Source organism: Ranitomeya variabilis, chromosome 1, assembly GCF_051348905.1.
Source record: "Ranitomeya variabilis isolate aRanVar5 chromosome 1, aRanVar5.hap1, whole genome shotgun sequence".
Lineage (NCBI taxonomy): Eukaryota > Metazoa > Chordata > Amphibia > Anura > Dendrobatidae > Ranitomeya > Ranitomeya variabilis.
Genome location: NC_135232.1, coordinates 1,010,443,015 through 1,010,469,362, shown reverse-complemented (window position 1 = coordinate 1,010,469,362; position 26,348 = coordinate 1,010,443,015). Strand labels below are relative to the sequence as shown.

The 26,348-nt window shown below is 42.2% G+C and overlaps 1 protein-coding gene across 14 annotated transcripts in view; it reads right to left on the bottom strand.

Annotated features, from left to right (window-relative positions):
* Positions 1–26,348, bottom strand: part of WDR17 (WD repeat domain 17) — a 158,934-nt gene that overhangs the window by 12,683 nt on the left and 119,903 nt on the right. For 8 of the 14 annotated variants that reach the window (XR_013220017.1, XM_077279529.1, XM_077279528.1 and 5 more), the window contains 7 exons: positions 25,944–26,083; positions 21,661–21,681; positions 15,638–15,749; positions 13,987–14,128; positions 13,507–13,609; positions 11,836–11,937; positions 9,323–9,421 (listed from right to left, as the gene is read on the bottom strand). Coding sequence is in view for 12 of the 14 variants with exons in the window: in XM_077279529.1 (XP_077135644.1) it covers positions 9,323–9,421; positions 11,836–11,937; positions 13,507–13,609; positions 13,987–14,128; positions 15,638–15,749; positions 21,661–21,681; positions 25,944–26,083 (719 nt within the window). In the remaining 2 variants the exon portion in view is untranslated. Of the gene's footprint in view, positions 1–9,322; positions 9,422–11,835; positions 11,938–13,506; positions 13,610–13,986; positions 14,129–15,637; positions 15,750–21,660; positions 21,682–25,943; positions 26,084–26,348 lie in introns of those variants that run through there. The other 6 variants (XM_077279534.1, XM_077279535.1, XM_077279537.1 and 3 more) reach the window with 2 other exon arrangements.

Here is a 26,348-nt window from a genome sequence, read left to right as displayed (position 1 = left end):
TGCCAAGAGGGCAAACCTGCACTATTGTACGGACTTTTTACTTTATGTTTAACTTTGTGCTGGACAAAGGCTGTATCGGAGTTTCCTGTGATGTGGTTCATGAGGACTGATATAAACCAGCTAGACTTTTAAATAGAAACTGTTCCTGTGATGCTTCATATCACCCCTTATCTGTACAAGACCATATATTAGCCACTATTATGTGAAATATATAATAAAATACACCATAGTACAACATTAGTATCCTGTCCCTTTAAATATGCAGATATTATGTTTTCAGTTCCCAACTGGATTGATGCAGCAACGAGATCCCAATATTTACATGATAGCCCAGCCACTGCAGGAGCCGGCGACTGCAGCAAACACTGTGCCTGCTATTAAAGAAGATGACTATTCACTGCTCTCCACTCCCATAGTTCCTCCCACCTATCGACACTGGCTTCAGTGCCTACAGGTAGGAGATACTACAGGCATGGGAAGCAATGAAAATTCACTTTAACAGCAGGCACAGTGTTAGCTGCAGCAGCTGGCTCCTGCCTCCTGTGACCCGCTCGTCCGCCACTGCCACTCCTCTCCCATCCACAGCCGGACTAAGGTACATCCAGACATATAAGATGCACCCCCCACTTTCCTCCAAAATTTTGGAGGAAAAAAGTGTGTCTTATAGTCCGAAAAATACAGTATCTTTGTTTTTTCCTCTTTTCTAGAGCAATAATGCAATCCAAATTCCATGTTTGCATACTATAGCGCTACAGAGTGCTACTTTATTAGTCATATATGGAGGTGGCTACTCTTCGCTTGCACCTGTTCACACCTGTTCACTGCTTGGAAGTGACGGTCAGTCTTTGATATTGGTGCCTTCTTCTATCTGCCCCTGGTGGATGAAAATGTAATTTCATGTGGCTTGTTTGTTTACTGGGGCTCAAAGTTTCATAATGTGCTGCACAGTCCTGAAAATAATGTTGCTGGTATTTTTGCTTTTAAAATTGTATCGGTGTGTTGAGGTGACTCCACACTGGAGGCTGGTAATATATTTGCCCTCTGCACAATTCAACCCATATATAGACCAGCGTAATGGCTGGCAATCTCAAATTTCTCTTGTGGAATGGCAATGATACAAAACGGCCGGCCGTTATGGAATAGGTCCGAGAGCACTCACTTGCGGTGGTGTGTCTGCAGGAGACGCAATTAGAAAAAGATAAATCTGCAGGCATGAACCGCTCATGTATTAGTTACAGTTTCCACTCAACCGTCCCAAGCTACTCCAGGGGTGATAACAAGTGCATTACCTTTGTAACTATCTCTTTCAAGACCGATGGCGATGGTAGTTTTGTAGGCATTCATTGCAAAATATGCTCTAAGGAACTGCTATTGATAGCAGCTTAAATCCCCCTCCTTATAATAATGTAATGAAGATGATAGCGACACTAACACATGCTAATAATTTCAATATTATTCACCCATACTAGGGTAGGCGTAAGCAAGACCTTGCTATAGAATCTTCTCCCGTCTCTAAATTCGGTGAGCTACTGTCGGAACTGTCACTATCAGACCTGTGGCGAATTAAGCATTCAAAGGTCCGTCAACTTTCTTGTTATTCCAAATCTCATGAAATACTATCGCGTATAGCTTTAGTTCTAGGAACAGAACATATCTTTCCCCCTATACCGTATAAAATCTGTGAAATATCTACCTAGAGCCTTATCAGATCATCCACCTTTGTTGACGTCCCTATGTGTCATTCTTACACCAAAATGGCCCTTAATCTTATGGTCTATGGATTCCTTCTGGCTCCAAATTGTAGATGGTAAACTGGTTACATCGTCTCTTCAACATTATGTAAATGAAAACAGACATCAAGATAATAGCAAAAGTCCTAGCTACTCAACAAGGTTCTATCCACTGTAGGGCACAGTACCCAGTTGGGATTTATGCCCGCGACATCTACAGCTGTTAACATTCTTCATTCACACCTTACTCGTCCGTTACCGGTAGATAATGCACATGATAGGGTCATGTGCTCACTCGACTCCACCATGGTGTTTTATTCCACTGGGTGGGAATTCTTATCCGCAGTGCTGGAATGGGCTCACAGCATGAGCTCATAGTTCATTTCATGGATAAAGTTGTTATATGGGGGACAGACGGCAAATGCTAAGAGTAAATGGATGACTTTTTCAGGCCGTTTTTGTTGGTCAGGAGCACACAGCCGGCATGTCCCCTGTCTCATCTGCTCTTCGCATTGGTCAATGAACCTCTCGCTGAAATTATTAGGAGCCATCTGGGTATAAAGGGTTTTCACAGAGGGAATGTACAGGAGAAGGTAGCATGCTCATGATTCTCTGTTGTTTCTGGCGGGAGCCTGCTCCATGCTACCTTTAGGCTACTTTCACACTAGTCCGTCGGTACAGGCCGTCGCAAACCGTCGGCCCGACGGACAGTGTGTTAATGTAGCACAACATGTGCAGCGGTTGCAGTTTTACAACGCTTCCGCTGCCCCATCGTAATGTCCGGGGAGGAAAAGGCGGAGTTTCGGCCGCACATGCGCAGTCGAAAATGGCGGACTTGACGCACAAAAAAAGTTACACGGAACATTTTTTTGTGCCGACGGTCCACCAAAACACGACGCATCCGTCGCACGACGGATGCGACGTGTGGCAATCCGTCGCATCGCAATGCGTTGCTAATGTAAGTCTATGGAGAAAAACCGCATCCTGTGGGCAACTTTGCAGGATGCGTTTTTTCTACATAACGACGCATTGCAACGTGCATCACACAACGCAAGTGTGAAAGTAGCCTTAGTGATGGAGACAGTTGAGAGATTTGGGGAATATTCAGGTTTGGTGATTAATTGGAGACAATGTGTCACACTATGCTAGATTTGGATGCCTCTGCAGCTACATATTTTGCATACCTACCCAATTTGGATACCCCAACTATATTTTATATAAAATTAACTGTTCAGGGAACTGATATTGGAAAGCAGACTCCATGGATAAAGCTGGAAACTTTACAAAGACAAAAGTGCGGATGGTTTGGTAGTTCTAAACTCATGGGTTTATGAGATTAGTTCATCTCCAACATATTTGTTGTTGGGATGATCCTGGGGGTTGGGGTGCACAATGCCTACTAATCATCTAGTTTATGCACTGCAGTGGAAGCATACAGGTTTACAGCCTGTTCTGGCAAAACTAACTCTACTACTAATACACGGGTTTTGGTGGACAGTGACAGAATTGCAGGGCCCGCATGGGATCATACAATTTACTTCACTATGGGAAACCCAGTGGCTCTTTCTGTTACATCAATTGAAGGGGTTCTAATGCTGCAGTTAAAGGGGATGAAGACGTGTTTCCATATCTTAATGGGAGATTTCATGCATATCAGAGCGAGGGGCTCATTATTGATGGCTGTGTGCCCAAGAACCTGATATTACAGAGCATAGCTTCCTCACAAGGCTCCGGTAGTCTGGTCTGCTATATAGTGCTCTTCTAGACCTGGTTTTAGTTAAATATCAGATTCATTCAAACGAAAAATGTGATTGATCCCATAGAAGAAGGACATTGGAAAGAAATTTTGGAAAGAGTTCCACAACTGCCCCTAATGTACATGTGGTGCCCCAGGCATACAGAACTCCTTAATTTCTATTTGATATAGGGCTTGGATTAAATCCTTTATATGCAAGATGTAAGATGCACTCAGCTAACCTGCTATATATGAAGTGGTCCTGCTTCAATCTGGACTCGTTTTGGAATGGTGTACTAGAAATTATATTAATAGGCTATATTCAGACAATAATGATCATATCCCTTTGTATGTGTACTGGGGCACATTGAGGATTTATGTGTGGATGGCCACGGCAAGACTGTGGTGTCCGATATGCCATTTATGGCCAAGAAATTATTAGCCCAATACCACATATCAGACACACAATCCCAGAATTCATAAATACAATTAATTGGTTAGTGAACTTGGAGAGCGGTATTTATTTGAAGAGAAACCCCATTACTAAGTTTGAGAAGTGGATTGATGGCTTAGGTTTGGCACGAAGAGATATTGCCTAGGTCTCTTCTGATCAATATTATTATCTGTTATAACACTTCTATATACATTACATTAAATATCATCTCGTCTACTGATTACTGATGGATGTAAAGTGACTTGTGCCAAGCAGTGTTTCCATAGTACACCGAAGCTCAGGAAATACTCATAGGTGTGCTATGGTAACACTGCACGGCACAAGGCATTTTCACCCCCAAGCTCAGGGAATACTATGTTCGAGTCGTCGTGGCTTCATGTCTCGCTGTTCAACAGCTGCAACACATGCAGGAATTGTGAGACATGCAGCCACAGCGACTCAAACATAGTATTCGAGCACGCCGAAGACACTCTATTAGCACACGAGGGTGCTCTGATAACACCTTATCCAAGTCCCGTGTATCGCCTCCATTTTCTATTGTTCCGGCAGTACGGATTTTTTTCGAGATGACTAAAAGGGACATTGAGGCACTTTCCACCAGACCTCCCACCACCTCGAATTTAACATTGGCTGAAAGACGGGCATTGACGAGTTTAAAATCTAACCAAGAGTTCATTATACGGGAAGCAGATAAAGGTGGCAACATCGTCCTTTGGCCCCATGATATGTATTTGGAGGAAGCCCACAGACAGTTGGATAACTCTAAATTTTATCGTAGGCTTCCATCGGATCCTACTGGTGTATATTCCATCAAACTCAGAACACTCATTGACAGGGCCTTGGACTTTGGCATCATTAATTCAGGTGAGCGGGACTTCATTTGGGTCAAAAATCCTGTGGTGTCAACATTCTATATGTTGCCCAAGGTCCACAAGGACGTCCACAAACCACCTGGACGTCCAATTGTATCCAGCATAGGGAGTTTATGCGAAAAGGCCTGTACATACATCGACTTTTTCTTACAGCCTTTGGTATTGGAGCTCCCTTCGTACATCAGGGACTCGTCGCATTTCATTACCTCTCTGCAGGGGGTCAACTTGTCCCCTGGCGAACTCATGGTAACCTGTGACGTCGAGTCACTATACCCAAATATCGACCGTGACCATGGCTTACAGGCGGCATTGTTTTTTCTGGATCTACAGCGCAATTCTGACAGGATGCATGATTCCTTTATTGTGGACCTGCTGGACTTTATTCTTAAGCATCATTTTTTTGTTTTTGACAGGACGTTCTTCCTTCAAGTCTCTGGTGTGGCAATGGGGGCCCGCTGTGCCCCGGCTCTGGCTAATCTTTTTTTAGGGTGGTGAGAGTCCACCCTGGTCTACAATACCGTGTGGTACAAATCTAAGGTACGTTGTTGGTTCAGATACATCGACGATATTTTTTTCATTTGGTCTGGATCCCAAGAAGAGGTTGGAGCCTTTATAGACTCACTCAACAAACAATGGATACAACATTCTCCCGTGATGGTGTCCTATCCACCTGTTTGTATCGCAAGCCTACAGCTGCGAACAGCTTGCTTGAATATCGTAGCTTTCATCCATTTCATACCAGAAGGGGCGTTCCTGTGGGACAGTTCTTAAGAACTAGGAGGAACTGTACGCTAGATGAAGATTTTCGGAATGAAGCAAGTGATCTTACCTCAAGATTCAGGAAGAGGACATATCCCAAAAGATGTATCTCTCAGGCCTATCAGAGGGCGAATCTTGAATCGCAAGTTTCCCTATTGGAACCCAGAAAGAAGCCCCCGGACAAACACGTCCGTTTCATCACTGGATATCACACTCACTGGGCCCAGGTAAGACAGATCTTGCAAAGACACTGGGGGGTGCTTACAACGGACTTACTCACTTCCCAGATTGTCAGTGAGCGGCCGCTCATTACAGCCAGAAGAGCACCTAACTTGCGGGATATTCTCACAAGAAGCCACTACACCAGGCCTACCATTAAACTGAATAGGGGCATTTCATTGAGGGGATCCTTTCCCTGTGGCAGCTGCAACGTCTGTCCCTACATGCATCCTGTCAGGGACAAGTTTTCTAACCCTACTGACCAGACCATGCATATCCTAAGGGCCTACATTAATTGCAAGACCACCAACGTGGTCTATGCAATTATCTGCCCTTGCCCGCTCGTATACGTGGGTCAGACGTCCCAGGAGTTACGTCGACGTATACAAAAACATCTGTCCACCATCAATACCGCATCCTTGGACTCTCACAAGGGCAAGGTCCTCACTACGGTGGCCTCCCATTATTTATCACAGCATGCTGGCAAGTGCACGGGCACTCGTATAGTGGGTCTTCAGCACATCAGAGGTTCAGGGAGGGGTGGATCGCTTGAGAACAAACTTTTACAGTCGGAAGCCCGATGGATTTTTGAACTTCAATCCACAGCACCATCGGCATTAATGAGGATCTTCTCTTCACAGGGTTCCTCGGCTGACTGTTTTTGACCCTGCTATTTCTCTTCTTTTTTACTAACTTGGCCATATGTTCTTTTCAGGCTGCGCACGTTTGTCTTTAAAGCCATATTCGCCTTCAAGTCCATGCTGCATGGTGAGCACCACAGGATCCAGGGCCTCTACAATATCAGCTGACAGTGCCGCTGGATACTGATGACATTTCCACTAATTACAATATATTCAAGGGATACGTTCCAGCGTCATACACATCCAGGAAACTTGGGACTTGTCTTGATCATGGTATATTCTCTAACAAGCACTACGTGTGTTCCTATTATTACATCGACTGGACCTCTGTTCTGGCATTTGAGGAGCAACAATATCATGTCGTTAGTACCCACATGGACTTTTGGATCTCATTTGGGGAATTGGGAACCTTGCCTACTTTTATATATATATGTCTGGGACCTGTGCTTCTATATGCACGCACATGCCTCTGTCCTGTGTATCATACCTGTATGCTATTCAAATTGCATTATACATGGCTGTAGGCTGTTCGCTGGCACCGATTATTGTGGGAACCATGTTCCATTACCTCCCATGTACGTTTGGTTTCTCCATTTACCTATACTTGGGTTGGTTTGTATTCCCCCTTTTTTTTTTTTTTTTCTCACCATGGGGTATTTTTACTTTTTAACACCCTTGGTGCGTACTGGTTATATAGTCATCCCCACTTTTTCCTCTAGCCTCACAGAGAACCTGCGTTCTTCTTTGCTACATATATTGCCCTTTTTTTCAGCAGGTGGGGATACTCCTTTGTGCACTTCCTTGGCAATATATTTATACATGGTATTATGCACATTTACAATATCCAATAAATCTATATCATAACAAGGTACTATTAGTATCGGAATCATTTTAGTTTTACTTTATTCAAGTATTTATTTTTATTTTTTTTTATGTATTTATTTTATTTTCCTTTTTACAGATTCCTAGTAGTGTCCACACATTTGTGGGACACTCCCAGTATCCAGCTCAACCATTGTTTATCCCTACCCTCTTGTGTCTTTGCACCTCCCTATTAACCAACCATAATGTTTTATGTCCATTGTCATCATCATTATCACTGTCTAGCATTTCTGTATGTTTGTGACTCCTCCCTTCTCACTATGTATGCCCTGCAGTGGTATCCCACACTGCTATACGTTACATCCTGCATATACTTTTCCTCTTTCATTGGGGCATTACATTCCCTCTTGGTTCATAATGCACTGTGCTGAACTCCTTCTGCACATGTGTGCACTTCCGCACTAGTGTGTACTATGGGCAGAGACGTCTGCCTGCACGGCTCCTTGCCCTCATGCTGTGTCACTTCCTCTTCCAGTTCCTGGCTTGCCTCGCTCCTGCACCTGATCATACCAAAAGGTATATAAACTGCTATTGATCATTCTATCTACATCTTCCCCTGACGAAGCCGTCCTTGCAACGGCGACACGCGTTGGGCTTCTCCCCACGCTGCTCTCTGCCTGACCTTACCTTCCCCTGGCTGCAGCACCTTTATTTCAGCTGTGATATATGGCTATTCCGCTGATTTTTACCTTTTCTAGGCTGCGGTAGTGGATGTAGGCACTATTTTTCATCCAGTACCTCCTGTTTCATGTGCCTTGGCCTCTGTTGCAATACTTACCGGTACCTCTCTTTGCTGTCCTCTATGCTGCTGTCTTGTGACCACTGACAGTGTAATCTTGCGTCTGCATACAGGTATTTTGGGTATATTTGCCTTAGGGAGTGTTGCTTCATGGTTGGTCTTATCGGTGGTTATTGCCCATCGGTTCTATACCTTCCCGGGGTGTGGGTTTATGGTATTTTCTATATTCTAGGTCGTTTTGTCATTATGACTATGCATATTATCTTTGTATCTTTACTATATATATCATGACCTTTTTGTATTTTGGCAATTGCACTGGGGATGTTGTTGTATACATGTATTTAAGTGTTTTTATATTTTTGTATCAATAAAAGTTTTGCCTCTTTATACATAATTATATAGCAGTGTGCTCTCTTTTGGAGTGGTCCTCTCTATCCATTTTTGTGCTGATAACACCTTATCCACGCACGCTCTCTCATCACTACTGCCAATATGTCAAGCAAATATAGTAAAAGAACATATGCTATGTCCCAGTAAGATATGGTAATAAAAGCTTGGCTACATGAAAAGAACACAATGGGACACTAATACAAAGATATTGTGCCACCTTTTTCTTGCATGCTTTTAGAGGGAATAAGTCAGCAGGGTTTTTCTATTTAATCTGAGAGCAGCTTGATGTAGGGACAGAGAATCTGATTTCATCGATGTGCCACTTACTGGACTGATATTTGTAGTTTTTATAAAATCAAAGTTTTATCAGCAGGAGATTATCAATACAGGACTAGTTGTCTCGTGCCCATGAAACCCCACCCCCACCACTGATTGGAAGCTTTCTGCCAATGCAAAATATACATAAAAAGCAGCAAATCAGTGATGTGGGCGGGGTTATACAGAGCTCAGCATTAGAGAACGGGTAGATCTGCAGCAAAGAAAACACCGATTGTATCAAAACTGCTGCTAGCAGCTCACTTAGTGACACATTGCTGGAATCCGGGTCTATGCTCTTACATCAGGCTGCTCTCAAGATTACTACAAGATAGCTACAACTTGGTGACAGATTCCTTTTAATAGAAAATAATGAAAGTTACATGTAACTGCAGTCAGTTGTAGAGAAGGTCAGGTATCCTGTATATTCTACTGCAACTAAGACAGTATGGAAACTATAGGAGACAAAATACAAATTCACCTGTTGTCACCCATCCATCTCTCACCCTATCCCTATATCCTGCCAAAAAATTAACATACTTCTATACAATGAGCGTTATAATGTCTCCTGAATGTTGGTCCTTACTTGCTGGTTGATACTGTAAATGCTCTCCACGCATCCAACTCCACCGAGAGCTGCTCAATCTGCAAAGGAACAGATACTTCCCGACGCTTTAGAAGCTGACTGCAAAGTGGGAAGATGAAAGTGCGGTTATATCTTCTGCACAAGGAGCAGGTTCACCAATAAGCAATAACCACCCGAGTCATGCAATGCTGCACAGTACAATATAAAGTGGTGAGTCCAGGTAGAGACAGCAAAGGAAGAGCGAGCATTGGAATATGTGGGTGGTGTACGGGCCAAAGGTACATAACCACCACACTACACCCTGAAACGTTCCTCTCATAGAGGGATGCTTTGGGAGTGGGGACCCTTGGTGACATGTATTTCTGGGTTCTGTGCTAGGGCCTTGACTCATAACTGGAATGATCAGTCTAATTTCAGTGGAGACTCTTTGGTTGGCCACTGAGATCCAAAGATGTCTGAGCTACAACACAAGGGGGCACGATGATGAGGGCTTCTTCATCCTAGACATCAATGGGGGTCAATCACATAGTATAAGAATCTTCCAGAGTATACTTTTATTAAAAGATTTTAGAAGACAATTTTAAAGCCGTAAACACCCATAAATGCAATGTTTTTTATTTAAATATGTCTACATTTTTTTCTTCATTATAAAACAGATGTTTATAGCTATCGGCTGTCCATTGTACTGCATTTACTACTATCTCCCAATCCCATGTATAGAGATGTAGATCTATAGTTTACTCAGATAATTCTGGTCCCAGCAACCGACGGGAGCTTAGTGCTTATCTGGGGAACAGGGAATGCGGCATTCAATTGGAAAAGGAAGATTTAATCATTTATTATGTAATGGTGCTAAAATGGTAATATTCAACTGTTAAAGAGGACCGTTCACCAGGTTTAGCATGTTAAACCGGTCACATCTACTATAGTTTTTAAATTTCTCATCTCAGTTTTGGAGATATAATCTTGTAAAGTTTAAATTCTAATTTCCTCTTCAACAAATGGGTTGTGTTCTTTTTCCCCTTCATGATGCAGACCAAATATAAGCAGGGGGCGTCATGAGGGGGAAATCCCTCCCCCCCCAGAGGATGTCAGAACAGGATTTTTCTGTGTGGTATAGTGACTAGTCACTTGTCACGGACAAGCCGTAAGGCTGGGTAGTCAAGGTCTGACGTCAAAAGCCAGGAGGGTACATCATAGACCGAGGGGTGAGACAAAGGTGAAGTCAGGTCACAGTCCCAAGTCAGAATTTCAAAAAGGCAGCGGATCACGGAAAAAGGGTTAGGTAAACGGATGGTCAAGAAAAAACAGGATTGAGCAACAAAGATCAGAATACAAGACTAGGAGCACAGCGCAAACACACACCACTTGAGCAAAGCTACAATTGGCAGAAATCTAAAGCAGAGAGCTGGCTAAATAGCAAATTAATTACTCAGACAGGAAACACATGGAGGAAGTCCCGCCACTCCCTGATTGAATAACTAAACTGTCACTCAAGACACTAACAGCTGAGAACTTCCCTGCTCCTGATTGGACAGCTGAGCTGTCTATCACCGTGCTGACACATCAGCATGCCCCTACTCTAGATTGACTGTTATGCAGCCCAATCACAGAGTAGTGCCACACCGATAGGCAAAATCGCAACAAGTAAGACATGTAATGACACCATATCTCTGCTCTCTTCACTGCTGACATCTTCGGTAAATACAAAAGGGGTAGGGGAGTAAAGCAGAGCTATGTGCCATAACAAACATCTCTAAAGCTGCAGTGCTCTTCCCACTGCACTGTCAGCTCTGCTTTGTTTAATAACCACTCCCCTCCCACTGACTGTTGTGGGGTGAAAACTGCAGATGGAGAGTGTTTGTAATGACAAACAGCTCATGTATACTCCCCTCCTCCATCTGTACTCACAGTAAATGCCGACAGTGAGATCAGTGAGGAGACCACGGCTGTGTGTTATCACTTGTGCTACACACCAGAAAGCCTGTTCTATGGTTCTCTGTTCTCTTTTTCCCATTTGACGCCTCCTGCTTATGATTGGTTAATGTCATGCAGGGGAAAAAGTCAATGACCCCATAAATGAATCTCTGGCACCATTAGTTGAAGGATAAATTAGAATCTAAACTTTACAAGCTAATATCCCTGTTACGGAGAAGAGGAATTACAAAAATAAAATATGTTTTATTCAGCTCTGCATCCACTATTCTATGATATTGCCAATTTAAACTGGTGAAAGGTCCTCCTTAACAACCCTTTATGCCAATTCCGCTGGTCTTGTTTCTAAATAATAATGGAGAACTGTGTTTTTAATTAGGATCACTTTTTCACATGACAGAAGATGACTTGTGTGACTACATGTGCCCATCTGTAACATGAATGGTGCAGCACGTTATTCTACAAGCCTTAAATTTTATCACACTGTATTCAATTGATGCTCTCTATAGAGGACAGTGTTTATGGTGTATATTCTTATTATGTGTCATTTTCTTGTGCCACTAACAGAAGGCTCTTACCTGGTATATTCATAAAGTGCAGGAACAATGCTTGTATAGTGCCTTCTAATGGCTAGTAACGCCCCAATGTATCCACACAATATGAGCAGCTCATTGCGGAACCTGCAGGGTAAAGATACAATAAATATTCACAGAAAATAATAGAATATGTGACCAATTGTAAAAATATATCATAAGAAAGGAAGAGATAATTGACCATGTATTGCTTTTTCTGCTCTATACCTGCTTTATCTCAGCTCACCCGGTGTCAGTTTTAGTAACAGTAATTTGCAATTCTTTCCAAAAATTACAGTTTTAATTACCGTAATCTTTTTAGGATGAATAAGTGAGAAAATAATTTGTGCAATTTCTCAGCTATTCTTCCTGGAAACATACGTGCCTACATAGTCTGGCTGCCAGTAATGATTGGGCAGTTTCAGACTGTGTAGGGGCACGCCTAGATGGTAATGTACTCATACATTTCCATGCTTAAAAAGAACCTGTCGCGTGAAAAAACGCTATTAACCTGTAGCTATGGGGTAAATCTGCAGGTTAATAGCATTCACAACCTAAGAGCCCCGCTGCCGTGAGGAAATTAACTTTATTCCTCCAGGCAGGGTTTGGGTTTAAGTCATGAGGCTGGCACTGGTGTGGTTTCAGTCATCACTCTGTGTATAGAGAGAGGCGGCTGTAACCGCGCCCCTTGCTCTGACTGAAAGCCTACCCAGCATTAGGGTTGGATGTCAGTCAGGGCCTGGAAAGTGGTTTCAGCCGCTGGTCACTATTCACAGAGAGGTGACTGAACCATGTCGGCACCATTCCTGTGCCTGAATGGCGAACACTGCCTGGAAGAAAAAAATTAATTTCCTCTTGGCAGCAGGTGTCTAAGTGCAGGAGTTGGGCAGCTTTAGAACGCTACTAACCTGCAGATTAACCCTATATCTGGAGGTTAAAAGTACCTTTTTATGTGACAGGATAAAGAAAATAGTGGACCACTGACTTAGGCCGGGCTCACATTAACGTTAGAGTCCGCAGCGTGGCGCTGCGCACTTCTTTCCTTAAGCTCCGCCTACTTCCGCATGTGTCTTGTGTACCTATATTTTGACGTGCCCGCCGAACGCAACATGTTGCATTTTCTTGCGTTCGGTGCGTTCCACGCTGCGGAATCAAACGCTAATGTGAACTTAGCCTTATCTGAATCAGAAATGTCTTTATATATTATCGAGATCAGTTTTTCATCTGTATAGCATCTTTTTTTTTTTATAATTGGGTTGCTAGCTATGTTCAGCGAGTTGATTTTATCTTAACAGTGATAGGATTCAGGCCATAATAGTCATCTCCTCCCATGTTCAAACCCCTACAGTGACAATAGTAAGTTCGCTCCCAAAAATCGCTATCGGCCAAATGATTGTTCAGCCGACTGCTATCTCTGCCCCATATACTGGAGCGCTTGCTTGGACAAGCCCACCTGTGTTCTCTATGAGACAAGCTCCTGTGTGTAATGACTCATTTTGCTGAGAACAAAAAGAGTGGCAATCTGGAATCGGACACATCGGGCATCACTTGTCAGGGAAGGGCAGGAGGCCCCCCATACTAATTAGATTGTATATAGGTGGGGGGGTCTACGTGCAATAGGTGACTGTAAAGCAGCGGAACATACCGAGACGTACAGGATGGGGAATGAATACTCACTCACTACATTTATGTAGCACTAATCGCTCCGTCCTAATGTAACTGAGAAGATCAAGGATTGGACATATGGAATCCAAGGTCCACTCACAAGTGCTGATTTGTTCTATAGAAAATGGAGCAGAACACACAGATGAGTCAGTGTAGAAACGCTCCTTTCATCCTGCACAAAGCACATGCAGAGAAGCACTTTCATACCTTAGAACTTTGACATGTAGAATAACCATGTAAACTGCACAGGACATGCCCCCAAGTCACTGAGCATTCTCAGGCCACCATGACTAGCTGACGTGTATGACGGTCATGGTCAAAGCCTAAAATACTGCACAAAGTATATGCTGTCCCTGCTTCTGCCCGCAGATATAAACCCTTCACCCAATGGGAGGACACATGATGAGCAGCTTCTATTATTTGCCATTGCACCAGAAACAGCCGTGACATCTACTGATACTAGCTAATATTACAGTAGCAATTATTTGGTACCTTTTACATAATCGATCCCAACCGGCAGCGCCTTTTCAGGTTCTGAACTTAGCAGATAATATTTAACAGCTTGAAAGATGTCTCCATCTCCATGACAGTTCTCGGCAAGTTGTGCGCATTCTTCGGTACTTGGCAGGTTACACTGAATACACAGAAGAGCAGCAGGAATATTGCTTGAGAAAGAGCCAAAATGTCACATAAGGTGGACCTCTTAAAGGGGTTGTCCAACAACATAAAAACCTGTATTTACTGTAATCATACACGTCACATAACACGCCATTTGTCAAATTTTACTTCTGTTCTTCAATTGCAGAGGCGGCACTGCTCAGTTACCACGCTGCACAGCACAGCTGCACATCTGTCCCCTTTTGATTTGAATAAGGGGTGGATGTGCCGTACCCGGCCACTATACAGTGGACAGAGTTGGGCCGTGCAGCCCTGTAACTGAGCAGTTCTGGCCGACACCAGTAACAGCTGATCGGTGGTGGTGTCATCAATGTTAAAGTTCTGGACAACCCCTTTAAAGAAGCACTCCTATTAAAATTTTTTATTGGCTATACCTGTGTAAACTTATTTGTAGGGCAGTGTATGTGTGCTAATATAATCACCAATTACCATCTACTGAGGCTGCAGCGCTGCTCTGGTCCTCTTCCAGGTCATGTGACAGCAATTACACCTCACCGCTGCAGATGTTCCTTTGACCAGGCAAGTCTATTGAGAATCCAATCAAGGCTCCATAGACTTGTGTTGTAAAAGCGACTTCCGGCTCACACATAAACCCCCGGGTGATCAGGTGGGTCGGAATAGCCGTCACATGACCCAGAAGAGAACCGGAGTGGCAAAAACTATTTTTAATATTAATTGCAATTTATCTGTAAGAATCAGATGCAATATGGATGATCCAAATTGGAATCCCAATAGGAGATAATATGGAAGAGAATAGAGCATGCTGCAATTTTCTCGCGTGGACATTCAGTCTGTGTAAAAAAAAATCTGATCTGAACAACCCTATTGAATAACATTGGTCCTAATGCTGTCTGTGTGTGGTCAGTTTTTTTTTTGTGGACATACAGTTGTGTGAATGTAGCCTAAGAGAAACAAAGTAATAATCGTACAGGTAAAATAGCGAAACATAACAGCTATCATACCTGCAAGATTGTTACTACTGTACATACAGCAAAACAGCGCGGTGTTGGGTATAGCGATATATGTGACTGGTATCGAAGACGTTGATGTTTCAACCCATCCAAGGCCATTCTGAAATAGTCAGTGTCCAGAGATAGGTATGGGATCCTTGAGAACAGTGCAGTGTGCGCTCTGGTCGCATATGTCGCTATACCCAACACCGCGCTGTTTTGCTGTATGTACAAATAAAATGTCAGCATTATAAAATTGCTTAAGTCTTTATGAAAGTGTGGTTGATTTTTTCTGACTAGTGCACATGGACACGGATCTCAGATCGATGTGGAAAGAGAAAATAGCAGCACCCACTAGTCCGGCAGATGGATCTGCACATGGAGACAGTCAATTTGTAGAAATCCAATACCCATGTGAGACATCCTCAATAATATACAGACTTGTATGTAGTGAATCACGTTCATCAAGTATGGTACCCATCGGAAAATAGCAGTCACAGGATTGTGGAACGTACTTTGCTATGCAGGTCATTAATCTCCGCACTGCATCCTGGGTAAAACGCGCACAGCTTGACTAGGAAGAGATCATTGTCAGGTATCATTCTGAGAAGATCTGTCGCCAGGTCCCTGTAAGATATACATTCTGCTCACATAGGAGTCATCATCCGAGCACTATCGGTCGGCCACTGTCTTCTGGTATATGAAGAAAAATAATGAAATATACAACATAAACTCTTCAGCTGTTTAATGTATGCTAAGTGAGGTATAGAATCTAGTTTTGGTGAAGGGAGAGAAGTATCCATGCCATCAGGCAAAAACCTGCCATAAACAGAGCGGACAGGGTGCCAAGAACATAACAAGTGGTCTGATCTGAAGAAAAGGAAAATGGGAACACCAAAATGACTTCATGATTTAGTTCTTTATTAGTAATGTTTATTCATGGAGTAAAAACTTGTATAAGATGTCAGTAGAAGAGAATGGCTTTGTGCTACAAATTCTTAATGATGACTTAAAGAGGTATCCCCATCTCCAAGATCCTATCCCAATATGGAGTAAGTGTAATAATAATAATATTAGCAAATACCTCCAATTACAAGTGTAGTATAGTTTTTCTGATTCTGTCTCTTTTCTCATGTGCAGACTTTGCAGGGACCTTAGGTATCCATGGTTACGGCCACTAGCAACTAGCTAACAGTCACTATATCAATGGTCGTAACTATGGATACCTAAGGTCCTGCAATGATTGCACATGAGGAAAGAAACCTAGTAAATCAGAAAAACTATGCCACATTTCTAATTGGAGGCATTTGCTCATATTATTATTATTACACCTAAAACATATTGGGATAGAATCTTGGAGATGAAAATGCCCCTTTAAAGAATCACTCCCATAAATATTGTTTTTAATTAAATGTGTGTATATGCCTGTAATGTAGTATCAGTGTGTTAATATACTCACCTAGCGCTGTTCTCTCCGGTGTGCAGTGCCATACTTCATAGTGACGTCACCGCAATTCCGACTAGCAGGCTCACTCTATGTTTTATGCGTGGGCCAGAAGTCTCTTTTAGGCCCCTTCACGTGTCCTGGTGATTTTGGCACTGGAAAAACCAGTACTGGTGAGATCTGTGGTCCATGTCCGTGTGCCATCCATTTGTACATGTGTGGCACCCGCGTTACATCGGTGTGCTGTCCGTGTCAGGTTGCTGTCAGTGTGACACGTATGAAATGAAATGCAGCATAGAAATTAAAGAGCTTTATGTATTAAAGATGTTCAAAGATAGAGATAGCAATGAGGAACATAGATAGAAATATGTCAGAGTGATTTATGATCCATGCTTTGCCTGCTCATTTTTCTGTACTTGTATTTATTGTTAAAATAAATAATAATAAAAAAGTGGCGTGGGGTCCCCCTTCATTTTCCTAACCATCTGAGGGAAAGCAGACAGCTGGGGGCTGATGTTAATATTCTGAGAAGGGGCTGATAGCCATAAAGGTTCTCACGCTATTAATGGCAAGACACAACTGTTTGCTAAGACTTTACTGGTTATTATAGGGGGGGAGCAACCCCCAAAAATGACGTGGGGTTCTCCTTATATTTATCATGTATCAACAAAACGTTTCGGTCCCTCAGACCTTCCTCAGTTACGACTTGTGAGGTGTGTAGAGTTAGATTTCATTGCCAATAGAACCCTATTGGAGTCACTTATATGCCAGAGCCCTGCTCCTGGAATAGACTACGAGCTTCTATGTGTCCTGATGTAGACGCGGAGTCCACCACTTGTCAAAACTGTGTGTCGGCCTTTGCAAGCCTCAGGGAGGAACGCCAATGGTAGGACGCTCCCAATACATACCGCCCGTTCCATTAGGACCTCATGAGCAGTAAGTGCCACGATGGAAGCCGCAGTTCATTAATTCCAGTAAGTATTGCATTCCCAATTGCGCCACTATCCATGTGGCAGTACTTATGAAATATCACATTCCAAAGATCCTAGGAGTTTGACGGTCTTTACTGGAATACGTTTTATCATCTAGATTCGTGCTGTAGTGCCGTACTTTCATTTTGGATTTAGTTTGATATTAATGAATTATTGGCGGAAAAATGAGCATTAGTTTTATTTTTTGGTCAATAAATGGGTAAAAGAGGGTCGGGGAGTGTTTATTTTTATTAAAGGATTTTGCTATGTGTCTTTATTAAATTTGACTATGGGGTTAGTAATGGGGGTGTCTCATAGACACCTCTCCATTACTAACCTCTGGGCTTGATGCCAGCGAACATCAAAACAGCTGACAATAACCCAACAACTATTATCCCTCTTGCAATCGAACTAGGGCAAATGGGAAGAGCGAAGGCTAAGCGCCAGAATTGGCGCATCTAATGGATGTGTGACTTATGGGGTGGCTGAAGGCTGATGTTCTTAGTATGGGAGGGAGGCAATATCCATGACCCCTTCCTAAGCTATTAATATCAGATTGCAGCTGTCTGTTTAGCCTTTCCTGGTTAGTAAATATAGGGGGGACCGCATGTCATTTTTTTTTTAGAGTCCCCCCCCCTATCATAATCAGTAAAGGCTAAGAAAACAGCTGTGAGCTGATATTAATAGCCTGGAAACCCTGATGGCTATTGGCCACTTCCCAGAATATTAACATCAGTCCCCCATCTGTCAGCTTTCCCTTAGCTGGTTAAGAAAATGAAGGGGGACACCAGGCCGGTTTTCTTTTTAAATCATTTATTTAATACATGATATACACACACAGCGTGTGTTGACTCCAACTTCCATCAGCGTCGCCTGGTCTCGCTGATGGCAGAGAGACCAGGCGACAATGACGAGAGGTAGATAATGCACCCAGCGCCTGGAAACCGTGCTAACTGTACTGTTTTTCCCAGACGCCAGAGCTTTTGATTCCGGTACGTGTCACACTGGTACCACTTAGAGGAGTAAAGATCTGCAAATATTGGTATGGATGGCCGTCCATATACAACTTCTTATAGGATATGTCTGTGTGGTGCACAGCTCAAAGTATAGCATATATTCAAAAAGTAGGAATAGAAATGCAGCGAAACGGACGTAGCCCATTGTTTCTCCTATCCCCTGCTTTAACCGCTGTTTTTACCAGCTCGCCGAGAAGAATGAAGTCCATGTGAGTGGAATAAAGGACTTCTAATTAAAAGGACATGGGTGAATCCATCATTTCCTGTTCTTACTTTTTCAATTTATGTCACACCGACACATTTTCATTCCGGTACATGTCATCCGTGTGTCATCAGTGTGCATGTGTGCGGCAAGCAATTAGTTTGTGGTGGTTGAAAAAAAAGGACTAGTCTGCGGGTTTTTCACACGAACCTGACAAGTGCGCACCACCATTGAATACAATCGGTGTGTGTATGTCTGCATTTTCGGTCCTTAAAAAACAGATGGCATAAGGACATAAAAAACGGATGTGTGAAGGGGGCCTTAGGCCACATTCACATGTTCAATATTTGGTCAGTATTTTACCTCAGTATTTGTAAGCCAAAACCAGGAGTGGGTGATAATACAGAAGTGGTGCACGGGTTTCTATTATACTTTTCCTCTGATTGTTCTACTGCTGGTCTTGGCTTACAATTACTGATGTAAAATACTGACCAAATACTGAATGTGTGAACATGGCCTTATAATGAAAGCCTATAGAACCTTGTTCTCACTGACATTGTAAAAGCCACTTCCGGGTCACACAGAACAGAGAGTGACCCAGAGATTCTGAAGAGGGGTGACGTCACCGAGAAGGGGAGAACGGTGCTGGACAACAGAGAGAGCAGCAGTAAATGAACATGTTAATACACTCACAACACTACATGCATGCGGCGTGGCATGGAGGCGATCAGCCTGTGGCACTGCTGAGGTGTTATGGAAGCCCAGGTTGCTTTAATAGCAGCCTTCAGCTCGTCTGCATTGATGGGTCTGGTGTCTCATCTTCCTCTTGACAACACTCCATAGATTCTCTATGGGGTTAAGGTCAGGTGAGTTTGCTGGCCAATCAAGCCCAGTGATACTGTTGTTGTTAAACCAGGTATTGGTACTTTTGGCCGTGTGGACAGGGGCCAAGTCCTTCTGGAGAATTAAATTTCCACCTCCAAAAAGCTTGTAAAAAAGCAGAGGTAAGCATTAAGTGCTATAAAATTATCTGGTAGATGGCTGTGCTGACTTTGGTCTTGATAAAACACAGTGGATCTACACCAGCAGATGACATGGCTCCCCAAACAATCACCGATTGTGGAAACGTCACGCTAGACCTCAAGCAGCTTGGATTGTGGCCTCTCCACTCTTCCTCCAGACTTTGGGACCTTGATTTCCAAATGAAATGCAAAATTTACTTTCATCTGAAAATAACACCTTGGACCACTCAGCAACAGTCCAGTTGTTTTTCTCCTTGGCAAAGGTAAGACGCTTCTGGCGTTGTCTATTGGTCATGCATGGCTTGACACAAGGAATGCGACACTTGTAGCTCACGTCCTGGATAAGTCTGTGTGTGGTGTGTGGTGGTTCTTGAAGTAATGACTCCAGCAGCAGTCCACTCCTTTTGAATCCCAAAAATTTTTGAATGGCCTTTTCTTAACAATCCTTTCAAGGCTGCGGTTATCCCAGTTGCTTGTGAACCTTTTTCTACCACACTTTTTCCTTCCATTCAACTTTCCATTAATATGCTTGGATACAGCACTCTGTGAACGGCCAGCTTCTTTAGCAATGACCTTTTGTAGCTTACCCTCCTTGTGGACTGTGTCATTGACTGCCTTCTGGACATTATCAAGTCAACAGTGTTCCCCATGATAGTGGAGACTACTGAAACAGACTAAGGGCCCTTTTTAAACGCTAAGGAAGCCTTTGCAGGTGTTTTTTGTTAATTAATCTAATATACTGAGATAATAACTTTTGGGTTTTCATTGGCTGTAAGTCATAATCATCAACATTAGCAGAAATAAACACTTGAAATAGATCACTCTGCTTGTAATGACTCTATGTAATATGCGAGTTTCACTTTTTGTATTGAAGAACTGAAAAAAATTAACTTTTTGATATTCTAATTTTGTGAGAAGCACCTGTATTACTACATAAAGTGACATTGGTCAGATTTTAAAAAAATTGGCCCGGTCACTAAATGGTTAAAGCCCAAAGCCTCCATACACAGTAGAGTAATGTCGGAAGCAAGGATTTGGCCGACAGTCTACTGTATATGGAGGCCCTGGACAGGTGTTTGTCGGGGGAAGATGAGAATCCAGAAAGTCTGATTTTGGGATTCATGATTCATTTGCATTTCTATAATTTTACATAGAAACAAGTTCAAGCTTCCACCGATCTAAGCTGAAATATCCATGAATAAACAGGTATCATGCTGGCGACATTTATTAAGGGGAAATGGTGGCATAAACTTATCATAGTTATTATGTTTAATGTGATGAGGACAAAGATGAGAAACATTTGCATGAACCTGACAGAACAAGGACTGTGCACAGACTGCTATTGCCGGGTTGGATCACTGCCGTATCTACAGGATCGTCAAACTCAGACTTGGGAAGCTGGCCTAGGTGTCATGTGCAGGTTGGTTATATGGAGATTAATGAACATGAGCACCATGATACATGAACTGGTTATGGGTCTGGCCTCATCTACACTACAGTATGTCCTAGGTTTGGGCTACATGGCAATATGTCAAGCAACAGCAATTCTCAGACATGTCGCCCCATCAAAAAACATTTGTGCAACGTGTCGGTGACTATTTCAAAACTGTGATTTTGATGTAATAGAAAAGGCCAATTCCCAACTAAGTTGCACCTGAATGTGACTTGTATTAAAGTCTCTGGCAAATGAGTTGCAAGTGACTTGCGACCAGTTACAGAATATCCAAATTGCGACTATCGTAGTCGTAGGAGTTCGCAACGTGACACCACAGGAAATCATTAGAAGTGATACTGAGATTTCCGTGTCGCTTCACACATGTCCCCCATGTAGCCCCAGCCTTCGCGTTCATTAGCAGATATAGCAGAAGTGACAATGTGTATACCTGTATCCTGGAGATGGAAAGCTGAAGGGAAGATATAACATTACAAGATGTGACAGGAGGCAATAATTACATACAGTCCACACTTGTCATGTAGTCGTATAGGACATTTTGCATTTCGAGGGGATTCAGCTCTAAAATTCACATATAAAAGCGTCAACTACTCTTTGAATAGGCTTTCTTTTTACTTCAATGGGAAACAACTATAGTACGCATGGCACAGCCAAAAAAATCGACATCAGAAATCCCTGTATGAACAAACCACTAAGAATTTGTTTACAAAGTTTTATACGTGGGTTTTTCAGCTAGAAAAATTAATGTCCAAAAACCATATAAAACAAACAATTTTTTTGTGTGTGAGGCATTTTTTACTGTTTATTAATGAGTGATCAAATTCGGAGAACCGAATCGAGTGTTAACATGTTACTTCTTTGCCTACGCTGAAAAAAAACAAATGGGGGAAAAAAACAAATGGAAAAAACTGCATCATGTACATTTTGCAGTTTTCTCATTGCTAATCAAAAGAAAGTATTCAGAGAGTGTGTGAGGTGTTTTTATGTGGATTTTGATTCAGAACAGATAGGTACAGTAGATATAAATATGTGATTGAGATATACACACGTGGTCAAAATTGGTGGTACCCCTCGTTTAATGACAGAAAAACCCAAAATGGTCACAGAAATAACTTGAATCTGACAAAAGTAATAATAAATGAAAAATCTATGAAAATGAACAAATAAAAGTCAGACATTGCTTTTCAACCATGCTTCTACAGAATTAAAAAAAAAAATAAAACTCATGAAATAGGCCTGGACAAAAATGATTGTACCCTTGAAAATAATGTGACAAAAGGGACATGTTAAATCACGGTGCGTCCACTATCTAGCATCACAGGTGTCTACAGTCTTGGAATCAGTGAGTGGGCCTGTATATAGGGCTACAGATACTCACTGTGCTGTTTGGTGACATGGTGTGTGTCACACTCAACAAGGACCAGAGGAAGAGAAGGAAAGGGTTGTCTCAGGAGATTAAAAGAAAATTCTAGACAAACATGTTAAAGGTAAAAGTTATAAGACCACCTCCAAGCAGCTTCATGTTCCTGTGACTACAGTTGCACATATTATTCAGAAATTTAAGCTCCATAGGACTGTAGCCAACCTCCCTGGACGTGGCCGCAGGAGGAAAATTGATGACAAATCAAAGAGACGGATAATACGAACCGTAACAGAAGAGCCCAGAAAAACTTGTAAACAGATTAAAGGTGAACTTCAAGCTCACGGAACATCATTGTCAGATCCCACCATCCCTCGTTGTATGAGCCAAAGTGGACTTCATGGGAGACGACCAAGGAGAACATCATTGTTGAAAAAAATCATAAACAAGCCAGACTGGAATTTGCCAAAACTACATGTTGACAAGCCACAAAGCTTCTGGGAGAATGCCCTATGGACAGATGAGACAAAAATGGAACTTTTTGGCAAGGCACATCAGCTCTATGTTCACAGACGGAAAAATGAAGTATATCAAGAAAAGAACACTGTCCCTACTGTGAAACATGGAGGAGGCTCTGTTATGTTCTGGGGCTGCTTTGCTGCATCTGGCACAGGGTGTCTAGAATCTGGGCAGGGTACAATGAAATCTCAAGGCTATCAAGGGATTCTAGAGAGAAATGTGCTGCCCAGTGTCAGAAAGCTTGGTCTCAGTCGCAGATCATGGGTCTTGCAACAGGATAATGACCAAAAACACACAGCTAAAAACATCAAAGAATGGCTAAGAGGAAAACGCTGGACTATTCTAAAGTGGCCTTGTATCTGCCCTGACCTAAATCATATTGAGAACCTTTGGAAAGGGCTGAAACATGCAGTCTGGAAAAGGCAACCTTCAAACAAGAGACAACTGGAGCAGTTTGCTCTTGAGGAGTGGGCCAAAATACCTGTCGAGAGGTGCAAAAGTCTCATTGACAGTTACAGGAATCCTTTGATTGCAGTGATTGCCTCAAAAGGTTGTGCAACAAAATATTAAGTTAAGGGTACCATCATTGCTGTCCAGGCCTATTTCATGAGTTTTATTTTTTTTAATTCTATGGAAGCATGGTTGAAAAGCAATGTCTGACTTTCATTTGTTCATTTTCATAGATTTTTTATTTATTATTACTTTTGTCAGATTCAAGTTATTTCCGTGACCATTGTGGGTTTTTCTGTCATTAAACGAGGGGTACCAACAATTTTGACCACGTGTGTATAATCAGTGCTTTGCCTGTGTAGCTTATGGTACATGTATTTTATTACTACATAAATTATTTTATGAAAAAATGGGGTGGAATCTCCTGAAATTTTATTAACCAGCAGAGGGAAAGCAGACAGCTGGGGGCAGATGTTTACAGCCTGGGAAGGGGCTAATACCCATGGAGCTTCCCAGGCTATTAATATCAGCTCACAGCTGTATACTTAGCATTTACTGGTTATTAAAATGGGGGACCCCCCCAAAAAAATGAAGTAGGGTCCCCATATAATTAATAACCAGCCAGCACAGGTAGGCAGCCTGGTGAGGGCTGATATTAATAGACTAGGAAAGGGCCCGGACTAAAAACCATCAGCTCTCAGCTGCTCCAGAAAAGGTGTATCCATAAGATGTGCGTTGGCAAGTGATATGATAGTATTGGGGTTGATGTCAGGTTTATTGGCAGCTGACATCAAGCCAGGGTTTAGTAATGGAGAGGCCTCTGTACAACGCCCCCAATATTAAACCTCATAGTCAAATTGTCAAAAAAATAAAACCCAGAATAAAGTCCTTAATTTGAAAAAATGACACAGACTTTTTTAATTAAAATTAACCAAAAATACTTATACTCACCTTTACGCCCAATCCATTTAAGCTCACAGTGAACTCAGATCACATTTCTGATAGCACTGCAAGCATGAAAACTTTCTCAAGCTTGCGGTGATGTGATAAAGTTGAGTGAGTTCATATCCAAAGAACTCCTTTATCCTCTCTAACATCACCACGAGTCACTGAGCTGAGCAAGCATGTCAGCTCAGTGTCTCTGCTGGATGGCAGGCTGTATTGTTGCATCATGCAACACTTCAGCCTGCTATCTAGATGTAGCAGTGCTAGATGTGTTGCGGGACAATTGGATTATTATCTTCCCTTCAGACAGTTGAGGAATATGGTTCTTTATTTGCTTAACTCTTTTACAGGGAACATGAGATTCAATGGATTGGGCGTAAAGGTGAGTATAAGTGTTTTTGGTTAATTTTAATTCAATAAAGGAGTCTGTCATTTTTCAAATAAAGGACTTTATTCTGGGTGTTATTTTTTGAAAATTTGACTATGGGGTTAATAATGTGGCCGTCTTTGGTGTCTCTCCATTACTAACACCTGGGTTGATGTCAGCTGACAATACAAAGCTGACATCAACCCAATACTATCATCCCACTTGCCAACACACAAGGCCAAGTGGGAAAAGCAAGGCTAAGTGCCAGAATTGGCCATCTTATGGATGTGCCTTTTTCGGGACGGCTGAGAGCTGATACTTTTAGAACTCACACCATTTTTTAAAAAAAATAATTTATTTAGTAATTAAATACATGTACAGTAAGCTAAACAAGCACTGCAATAATTATATATGTGACTGACATCTTTATATCTATTCTGTGTGTATATATCTATTCTAACGTGTCATGCTACTACTGTACGCGGCATATGAAATGTCGGGTTTTCAGGGACATGGGTGTGTAAAAATCAGATGGAATCTTGATCCTAGAAAAATGGTCTTATTAGGCCACGTTCACACATTGAGTATTTGGTCAGTTTTTACCTCAGTATTTGTAAGCCAAAATCAGGAGTAGTGATAAATACAGAAGCGGTGACGTGTTTCTACTATAGTTTTCCTCTGATTGTTCCACTCCGGTTTTGGCTTACAAATACTGAGGTAAAATACTGACCAAATACTGAATGTGTGAATGTGGCCTGCTAATCAGAAATTAATCACAGTGAAATCCATTTTTCTTGGAGGTGGAGAGAAAAAAAATAAATAAAAGACACCTGGATCAAAACAGGACAGTTCACAGATTTTTTTCCTCAGATCACTCAGTCCAAGGAAAAAAATTGTACATGTGCACAGCTCCATAGAACAACAAGAGTATGAGTGCTATCTGTGAAAACCAGTCATGTGGACCTGCCCTTACAGCAATCTCAGAGTTAACAGATTTTCTCTTTTCTTTTAACTAACAGAAAAAGAAAATACAAGTAAATGTATAAGCACTTTGCCTATAATCTGTACGTACCATGTGGTTACGGTCATGCATTTTCTTGCCAGGAGCTCCAGTGCATATTGAGTTGCCTGCGTTGCACCCTCTCCAATGACTGTGCCCACACATACTGCCAGTTCTAACTCGTTTCCACGGATGAGGTTGGCCATGGCTAGCTTGAATAAAGCAAATAAATACAGAGTAACAGCACAACCACTAATGCAAAGAATTTTTGTTGCAAAATTTGTTGATCCATTCTAGAAAACCTGAATAAATGATGAATCGGCCAATGTGCATGAAAATTGAAAGGTCCTAAAACCAAATAGCCTACAACCCATGAAGAAAGAGACAAGACAATTGGACGTATTCCATCTGTGCACACAAGGGATAAAATCTCAGATATAATGAAACTGTCAGTTGGGTGAGATGCTTCTGGGGTCC